Below are 10,251 nucleotides of genomic sequence, written 5' to 3'. Positions count from 1 at the left end.
CCAGTTTTCTGGTAATATGAACGCATTGGGGATCGGCAATCGATTATGTCTCCTGTTAAATCAGAAGCCGTGGATAGCAGAGAGGCAGGCTAAAGGGGGCTTTAAATTATTTATTTACAAATACCAAGCCTACCCATTGCAGCTGTTTCCTCTGGAGCCGAAAGTTCGCTTTAAAAATAAGTATTTGCTGTGTTTGCAAAAGTTGCATACCATTTTACAGTGGTTAGAAAACAAGACAGGGAGACGGGAAGAAAATAATGAGTGACAAACAAAAAAAAAGGTTTATTTAGCCCACGTCTGAAATAAATTAGCCTAATTAAATTTTTACGACCAAGGCTAAAGGAGGCGGTTCGGCTTGTGTGACCTGAGCAAAATTTATCACGGATAGAACCGGTTTGTTCATCCCTGCACAAACCGACTGAGCTCCTTAGGTTCTTACAAGAGAGAAATGTGTTGGGATATGGCAATTTCTTTCCCAGCATTTGGTGAAGGAAAAGAGAGCGTAACACTTTTCTGTGAAAACATTTAAGGGCTGTTTTGTCAAAGGTTATGACCCATATATGAAACATTTCTGACATAAACTAGTGTAAATAACGTGTAGTGTTGATATTCTATGCATCCTCGTTGTGGATATGTGAGGGGTGTGATAGATATATGCATATGATCTCTGTCTGTCTGCCTGTCCTCTCTCTCTCTCTCTCTCTCTCTCTCTCTCTCTCTCTCTTTCACACACACACACATGCATATGATCTCTGTCTGTCTGTCTGCCTGTCCTCTCTCTCTCTCTTTCACACACACACACAAACACACCTAAACCCATCCCAGTCCATCTCACCTCCCTTACCCTATTCCCTTGGTCTTGTTCTCTCATTTCACACACACTCAACCCCAACCCATCAACACCACTCCTAATACACACATACTCCCAACACACACACATTCTCTCCTCATTACACTCCCTTTCCATACTTTGATGATATGCAAATATCCCTCCCACCCTCCTTCCCTCACTCCTCCTCTCCTCCCTCCCTCTCTCCCGCAAGCAGCAAGCCTCCACACACACACACACACACACACACACACACACACACACACACACACACAGGCTAATGCGCTGTGGCAGCGTCCACAGACAGGCGGGGAGGATCAATTTTTCACCCAGTGTGCTACCGATATTCATAAGATAAGGCCACAGAAGAGAGAGGAGAGATGGAGGGAGGGAGGAGAGAGAAAGGTTGGGGAAGGAAGGGGAGCGGCAGAGATGGGGATAAGGAAAATGGCGAGTGGGTGTAATGAAGGGGAGGGAGTTTGAAGAAAGGGTGTCCAGGAAAAAGGGTGAGTGGGAAGTAGAGTGAGAGGAAGGGGAAGAAGACTAGGGAGCAGTTACTAGGGAGGGTGAGCACGGGTGAGAAAGTAGAGAGGGTGGGGAAGTCTCGTGGGTGTGTGGGAGGGTGGAGGCAGGATGAGTAAGTGGGTTAGGGGTGGTAGGAAAGGGGGATGGGGTGTAGAGAGGGCTCTGGGGGATGGGGTTGGGAATGGATGGGGTGGTAAGGGAAAAGGAGGGATGGTGTGTGGAGGGGGGGTTATTTTGCTGACGTGCTCTCTTATTGGCTTGTTCAAATGCTTGGGGGAGGGGCAGCCACAAACCATACTCTCACCAGCTGTAGGGAAGAGCAGAGAAACAAAGAGAGAGAGAGGAGGGAGGGGGGGCAGATATGTGTTTTAATATTGATATTCTGGTCTAATTAGATTCTCGTCTAAGTGGCGGAATGAATGGTGCTGATCAGATAGAAATGGGCGTAGTAGAAGAGGGAACAGGCTTTGTTTGAGTTGGAGATTTCAGTTTATAGTGCTCACAAGGGGTTCTTGATCTATAATTCAATTTCACTTGAGAGACAGAGAGGAGCAAATTGCCAACGCTGTCTCTTACGGATACATTCAACTCACATTGATTCGTATTGTGTAGAAAAAGACAGAGTGTCTTCTGAGAAGCATCTGAATTTTACATGACATGTCGCTGCAAGGTCAAATGTGACAATAAAGACATTTCAGATGATCCAAGTGGTTGAAATGTGTTAGTCTAGATGCAAAGTTCACTACAAAAAAGAAACACATATGGCCACATACAGCATGCTGCCTCGTCCATATGTATAAGTGTAAAAATATTTTACTTTCTTTAAAACATGTCCGTAAAATTAAAAGAAGACTAAATAGAAAGCATGAACAGCGTAGAAAAAGAAATACCATTCCAGCACACACAAGAAGGCAGATTGAGAGCCATGTGTTTGTGGAGCCCAGCTGAACCCCGCCTGCTAAACCAGTCCGCTGGCTGTGACAGACTGACAGGCAGGGAAATAAAGAGGGTGGTGTGTATGTGTTTGTTAGAAGAGAACAAGAGAAGAGAAATTGAGACAAAGAGGCAGATTGACCAATGCAGACAGACACAAAAAAAGAAAACAGAAAGGAAGGAGACAAATAGGAGAGACAGCAAGAGGGACGCATACTGTAGTCATACATGGAGAATGAGAGAGGGAGCAGAGAGTGGAGGAAGCCAAGCTTTCTGTGGCTTAGCCAGACTGGAGCGGTGGGACTTGGCTGGCTGTGGACCCTTGGCTTCACTATTAAAGCAAGGGAGAAAAAAAAAATCACAGTCAAAAAATGAAAAGGGCAAAGAGCTATGCCAAGAATGCACAGGCAAGAAGCAACACATTAGGTTCTTTCCTTCTGCCTGTCTTTCTGTTTCCCCCAAGCAGATCTAAACAATTGGTGGGACCAGGCTCGAGAACTGAGCACTATACCCTCAGAGCCCTGCTGAGTGACCAAGGTCGACTCTGGAAGTCTGAAACTGTGTATAATGAGCTTATCATTTGCGTAATACACACTACTCCTTTTTTGTTTCCTCTTAACATCATTAAAGTTATTAAAGTCATCTTATTCCACACAGACTGACTGTTTCATGTACTTCACATTCTGTATCAGCCTGTTCCAAATCTGCCTTGAAGCTATATGACATTTAGTGAAATATGTAAACCCAAGAAAAACACATCTTTTAGGGCTCATTCATCAAATGAAATATTTTAAATGTCTCGTACATAGTTTTATACACATTTTCACCAGATTCAGTCTGATATATTCAGGGCCTTCTAACGTCTTTATTAGAATGTAATATCAAGTTCTGTGGGTTGTGAGAGTACAGCTGAGGCTGATGAGATTGGTTTTGCAGGTATGTGGTCATAAACCAAAGTACTGCACACATTCGAAACTTGACCTGGTGATGAAGCTGGAGGAAAATTCAGGAAATCTCCAAAGTTAAGCTATTATAATCCATCCTGAGGGGGACATGAATGTCTGTACCAAAATTTGTGCCAATCCATCTGGTAGATGTCGGGACATTTCACTAGAAGCACTAGAGGAATAATCAAGGAATCACGAAAGTTGGGTACCATGAATGTCTGTACAAAATAGTTGTTGACGTATTTCAGTCTGGACTGAACAATTGATCGACCGACTTACCACTAGTCAGTTAGTCAGTATATGTTGCATGTGTGTGTACGGTATTTCACGTGTCGTGTTAGCCATTTGGAGAATTGGCATTGCATATCAAACCTGTAGAGAACTGCAAGCCAGGGTGGCATCAATACCTGTGTAATTCATCCTACTGGCGCACACACACTCACGCTGACACACATGAACGAAAAAACAATCCTCCATTGGTTTCTGCACAGACCATACAAAACAACAGAACATCCCATAATGCAATCTGACTGACCCAGCTACTCACAGCTACTAATCATGCAGTAATAGTCACCATGCCATAATCATATCACTACATAGAGGCATGAGGGGACTTATAGGCTTTGCCAGATTAATAGTGAAAAACAAGGACTTATTTTCCTGACTTTTCCATCCGCTGATACCCTAAGTAGAGGATTATAGCTTTTAGATCGTCTGACTCCAGAAAGGCCATCACAGAGGGGGATGTTTGTGGAAAACACACCCCAGAAATGGCTCGCCACACCATGGTGCACAGCACACCAAAATATCCAACTGACTGTGCCAAATGAGCACCAGAATGGCTTTGAGACAGTAAAGGGTGAGAGATTTCCTTTTGGCTTGGTTAGAAAAGCCTAAGCTGTTTCCCTTTCTTTGACAATCTGACGGTTCAAAAAGAAGCAAGGAAAACTAATTCCGAAAACTGATCTTTTCAAATCCACAAATGAAAACATCAGGATATTGAAAAAAAAGTTTCCTCTCTGTACCTTCAAACAGGTACCACAAAGTAAATCGCCATGTGGTCCTTTGGTTATCTTTGTCTGTCAAATGTTTGAAATGCTGCTTGATTTTGTTCGCCATATGTCTTGTACTGCGAGGCTAATTGTGTGTATGCAGCTGAGATGCAACCCCAAAAGCCATGTCATATTCTGGGCTTGGAGGAGAAAGGAGGATGCCAAGAACTGAAACGTGATGACGAGTGGGTGTGTGTGTGAGAATGTGTGGGGAAACAGGAAGCCTTCCAAAGGCTCCTTTCTGCTCCGTGTGTGTGTGTGTGTGTGTGTACTTTCATGTGTACGCACATGTGATCAAGAGTGCATTTATGTGTGGGAAGAAGGAATCCTTCCAGCCGTTTTTCTTTCCTGAGCCTCTTCCTGTGTCCCCCCCCCCCCCCCCCCCCAATTCTCAAAAGCCGGCGTCGGAGGGTTTGGCCTCGGCAAGATCCAACCCACCAGAGGAGACGGAGGAGAGGAGCCAGTGTTTCTCTCCCTCTCTCTCTCTCTCTCTCTCTCCTCCGAGCTCTGTCTGTTTCCACCACTCACTGAATGTTACTATAAATCCTGTTCACACAAACACATGCACACAAATATTCCCACATCCCTCCATCCAGCGTGTGTTGGTGTATCTCATATGACTTGGCAGAAGTGAACCGTGTATATGTGCGTGCCAGTGCGGGAATGTGTGTGTAAAGAGTTTTGGCAGTTTTCTCAACGCAGCCTTACCAAAAGATCCTCTGGGAAATGTGGTTTTAACGCCCCCTCTCTTCTCTCCTCTTGTTTCCTTTCTCTCTCCATTTCACAATTACATCGCCTCTGTTTCTCCATGCTCTGCTCCCTCTTTCTTTTTAATTTCTCCCTTTTTCTCTCAATTCCTTTACGTTTTCCTCTAATTCAACCTGTGTAAATCCTCTCTGCTTCTCCTTCTAGCTATACTTTCTCGCTCTAATGACTCCAATCATCTGCCTTTTCTTTTTATCTGTTCTCTATTAAAATCATGACATCATCATTTGCATAAAAAAACATTGTAAGCTGCGTGTGCATATAGGCCTCAGATTCAGGATGTAACTCTCCCAGCGCTGTCCACACACAATGAATGCTGATGGAGAGACATGATAGGTTATCCTGTAGGGAAGGCTGGTCAGATGAAATAGCTACTTGGTATTCCATCCCTCTGCAAAGCATGACACACAGGAGAGGGATGCTGGCAAATATGCAAATGATGAAATACTTCATATATTTCAAAGCCTTGTGAAGTTCATCAGCTACAGAAATCATACTCAGACGTATTTGTGATGTGTGAGGGCTGGGAAAATGTACTTTAGAACATCACAAATGTTGTAAGATACATGTACATATATATGTATTTTCTCAGTGGTACATTTACTCAAGTACAATTTTAATGTACTTGTACTTTGCTTGGGTATTTCCATTACAGGCTACTTTATATACTTCTATGCTACTAATGCTACATTTATCTGACAGCTGTAGTTGCAATTTCATTTGAAGATCAAGGTTTTACAAATATGATCAGTTTTTACAAATGGGATGCCTTGCTATAGATTAAACTGCCCAGCAGTGTATAAAGTCATTAAAACCATTTTAACAGAACACTACCTATTTAACATCACACACAATGTTACACTGTTCCTACCACAGTAATGGCAACATGTCATTCTGATCATACATGTTCATATTTGTCCATTAAATTATTTAAAACATTAAACATCTAGTCATTTTCACTTCCTCACAACAGCTGTTCCAGAAATACAATACTTAATACTTTGTATATAAGTCCTGACCCTTTTTATACTATATCAGGTAGGCTCAATTGAGAGCCTTACATTTAATAAACAGTGGTTTCTTAATACATACTTTTATTTACAACTCTTATACCTCTCTTTTTAAGCAGAAGATCGTATTTATGTTTGTTTTGTGTCTTTCCCCATACGTTTACACAGTAAATAATGTATTGAAGTATAAGTGAGCAAGAGGCCTGATTTAATTTCATACAGTATATTTGACATCTCTGCTTTGACATAATTTACATCTAGTTTCCAGCATAATCTATATCTTATATCTATAATCACTCCCGAACATGATTTCAGTCCCTCTTTCAATTTCAACTTCTCAAAAGTTTGTTTCGTAATTGTGTAAAAGATGATGAGTTTGGGTTTATATGCTGAGATAGTTTGTAAAATTAAACCAACTCTTAAGAAGTTACAATTCTTTTTCCACAGTATTCAACAATACTACAACAATATAAAATGATATAATCTGCAAATAAAGCAAAGTTTAGAAGAATACTCCAATGATTTTGCATTGCACTCTCACTATAACGTTGTCAGAGTCACGGTGGACAATTAAAAAAAAAAAAAAAGGACAGAAATTGATGCATCAGAACCAGAAACATTGTCTTTATTTCTATCCAGGCATTTTCCCTCCTTGTCAGGCTTTATACAACTTAGTACTCCACAAGAGTTTTGGAAACAACTAACCAGCTGCAACAGAAAATGCTGCATAAAGGCCCACAGTCATGCATCCATAATAATACAATAATACAATGTAACACTGACATGGGTCACTTTTTATAATGAGCACTTTTATTCTTCATACTGTGTGGACATTTTTCTGCTAATACTTAATTAAATGCAATCATTTTACTGCTTAATTAGTCAAATTTTGTATGCTGGAGTTTTACCTTGAGGTACTGCTACTTTAAGTAAAAGTAAAGTCTGAATACCTCTTCCACTGCTGTATTTTCCTGCCTGTTGTAGTTGTAGATCTCTCTCAGTCATTCCCAGTGTTTCATTGACAGTGATAGGGATCGAACCACCACACAGACGTTTGCCTGTCTTCCATGCTGACTCCAGTGGCCTCGTTCTGCTCTGCGAAGTTCATCAGAGTTCATCTTCTTTGTCCCTGCTGAGCTGAGGCTGGCTACTGTCTCCATCCTTGTCTCGCTCATCTCTCCTCACCCCTGTCCCTCCCCAGGTCTACTTCCATCACCTATCCCGAGGGGGTAACTGCCTCACACACACACACACACACAAACACACACACACACACACACACACACACACACACACACCTCCCCCGTCTCTCCCTCAACCAACCCGACCTCACCCTCGCCTCTCCCTCTGCTCTTTGGCTGCAGCCTCTTTATGTGATGTCATTGAGGAGAAGTACAGCCTTTTTGGTGTGTGTGTGTGTGTGAGTATGAATGGGTGTATGGTGTGTGTCTGTGAGCGGGGGCATGAATGTGTGTGAGTATGTGACAGGGAAAGAGAGAGAGAAAGAGAGAGAGAGCATCGACAGAAAGAAGGAAAGAAAGGCACAAGTGTCAGGTTTCCCTTTTCAATTCAGAGGCTCGACTCCTTGTTTTTAATCTAGAAAAGAGGTGAAAACAGCAGGAAAGGAGAGCTGGGAATTTGAGCTACTAACAGCTGTTTTTGTCCCTTTTCTCCTCACCCCTCTTTCTTTCTTTCTTTCTTTCTTTCTCTCTCCCTCTTTCTTTCTCTCTCGACAGGGTCATGGCTGGGTTTTTGCATATGCAACTGACTATAAAATGATGTCTATATACATGGCTTTATATTCGTTATCATGTATAGAAGATGTGATTAGAGATGCTGCCTGCCTCTTTTTCTCCCCACTGATGATAGTATTTTCTTCTCAAAATCACAATCATTCTCTCTTCCTGTGACGTCTCACTCACCACATCCTGGTTTGACTTCAACGGTTTTCCTGTCAATTTTCAGTTCACACACATATATGCACCCATTCGCTCACCTAGGATCTATTTTCTCATTACGATAAATAATTATATACCATCATGGTAGGCTACTGTCCAATCTGTGGGAAGCCTGTTTACTTTGGTGAGTCTGACCTCTTTGATTGTTTTACTCGATATGTCTGTCGTCCTCTGTCTGTCTGGCATTTTCTCTCTGTCCTCTTCTCTATTTCTTTCAGATTTTTTCCTCTCTCTCTCTCTCTCTCTCTCTCTATCTCTTGCTCTCTCTCTCTCCCTCAGTGCCATTTATTTGTTTCACCTGAATATGAAAAAGCACTTATAAGAAAAGAGTATTAATAAGATAAAGTTTTGCCATTACCACAGAACTTTGCCTATGGGATAAAAGAAAAGTAATGAGCAGGTGCAAATGAATTAATAATATTTGATGATAGCCCTTTCTTACAGTGGACATTATAACCTGCCAAACACAGCTCAACAGCACAACTAATAACGTTAACGATGGCTGCATTCCATTTAGATGTACCAGTATTAAGGCATAGTGACTCGCAGACACATCATTAACATTAGTTACACCTTTGCTTTTTCTGCCATGACAAGTCAAAATATCTGCTTTGAAAGAGCAGCTTTGATATTCATTTTGATGTGCGCTACAAAGGTTTTGGACGTCTGTTTGCTGATACGTCTAGCTCTATTCTCTGTTTGGAGGACAAAAAGGAGCACTCTTTCTGGCTTTCTCCTTCTCTTTCAAGCACACACACACACACACACACACACACACACACACACACAAATGCACACACATGTATCCATGATAACAACAGGATGTGGGTCTAGCCAAACAAGCTTGCACGCTGCTCTCTGGGTTTCCTCCTCACCTTCTGTCTCTTTTAGTTGAGTCCTCACCCACACTCAGACCTCACGATTAGATGCACAGCAGCACTTAAACCAACCGTTTCAAGTCTATTTTGTTTTTTTTACTGCTAGTTTTACTTTCCTATTCATGTGCCAGCTAAGTTCAAATTCTCTGATGTGACCTGGCCTACTTACCTCTTTTCCTTCAGCACCACACTCTCTGGTCTATTTGTACTGATGAGAGTAACAGTCTATATTCGGAACCAGACACTCGAATCACACAGTTTCTTGTAAATTAAATTACAAATATTGTTATGTAACTGAAGTGATTGTCCCACATTTCAGAGAATGTAGAGTGGATGTGTGTAGCTGCAAAAATACCCCACCTTGCCTCTCATTGACACAGTCCTTGTTTTTCTTTGGTACAGGTGAGAAGAAGAGGTCCTTAGGGAGGGACTACCACCCTCTGTGTCTGAAGTGTCAAAGGTGCAACAGACAGCTCACAGCTGGACAACATGCAGAGGTATGTGAGGACCATGGATGAAGAAATCTGTGAGAAAAATAGTAAAAAAGTGACTGAATGAATGTGGATGGTACAGTAAATATGTCCTGCTGATTGTGTTTCAGTATGATGAGAAGCCATACTGTTCACACTGCTACCTGAAGATGTTTGGTCCACGAGGTACTGCCTCCCCACTATGAAAACACAAACACACACACACACACACACGCAATTTCTGACTGTCTTTTCTCTGTGTGAATCTTTCTTGACAGGTAACAGGTGACGGGTGTTGCAATGGCACAGCGCAGCACATTGAGCCAAAATGGACGAACGCTGAAATACAAAAGACACGCCAGGCCTGTTTATAGGCCAAACAATTAGAAAATTTATAAATATATACAAAATAAATAATAAATTACACCTCCACAAAATGTAATATTTATAAATGCGTGATGACCACTTAATGCCATGTGTATGTGATTGTGCACTTTTATAATGTAAATGAATTTTGCATGTAGAAAAAGTTGTAAGTCACTTTCAATAAATGCATTTTTAAACATAGCAACCTCAAACTCTCAGTCTCTGTGGTCGACTTGCAGTCAGAAGGCCACATGCTCATATTTGGCATTGCAGGGTGGACGTATTTGCTCACAAACTAACAAATACACATGCACATAAAAAATGAGTTGAGCTACAGGGTTCCCCCTCTCTCCCTCATCAACCAGCCTGGGGGAAAGGAGAAGGAAGGAAGGAGCAATGGATGAGGGTGGTTGCTGTTGGCAGGGTTAACCACATCTTATGCCAGCAGAAGAATCTGCTGGAATGGGTGCTACAGTGAGGCACACACACACACACACACACACACACACACACACACA

At 42.0% G+C, this 10,251-nt stretch overlaps 1 protein-coding gene across 1 annotated transcript; it reads left to right on the top strand.

Annotated features, from left to right (window-relative positions):
• The first annotated feature begins 8,026 nt into the window (after positions 1-8,026).
• On the top strand, positions 8,027-9,879 carry LOC139300917 (cysteine-rich protein 1). Its single transcript, XM_070924125.1, has 4 exons — positions 8,027-8,143; positions 9,300-9,394; positions 9,499-9,553; positions 9,646-9,879. Exons 1-4 carry the CDS (start codon positions 8,101-8,103, stop codon positions 9,654-9,656), a joined length of 204 nt encoding a protein of 67 aa, XP_070780226.1. The 5' UTR covers positions 8,027-8,100; the 3' UTR covers positions 9,657-9,879.
• Positions 9,880-10,251: the final 372 nt, after the last annotated feature.

The sequence above is a fragment of the Enoplosus armatus genome, chromosome 2, assembly GCF_043641665.1.
Source record: "Enoplosus armatus isolate fEnoArm2 chromosome 2, fEnoArm2.hap1, whole genome shotgun sequence".
Taxonomy (NCBI): domain Eukaryota; kingdom Metazoa; phylum Chordata; class Actinopteri; order Centrarchiformes; family Enoplosidae; genus Enoplosus; species Enoplosus armatus.
The sequence above is the reverse complement of the archived record's forward strand: the minus strand, read 5'-3'. Positions and strand labels throughout refer to the sequence as shown.

Coding starts and splice junctions, on each gene's coding strand:
- LOC139300917 (XM_070924125.1), top strand. CDS start 8,101: ATGGTAGGCTACTGTCCAATCTGTGGGAAGCCTGTTTACTTTG. Junction 8,144..9,299: donor TGGGAAGCCTGTTTACTTTG/GTGAGTCTGACC, acceptor TCTTTGGTACAG/GTGAGAAGAAGAGGTCCTTA. Junction 9,395..9,498: donor CAGCTGGACAACATGCAGAG/GTATGTGAGGAC, acceptor ATTGTGTTTCAG/TATGATGAGAAGCCATACTG.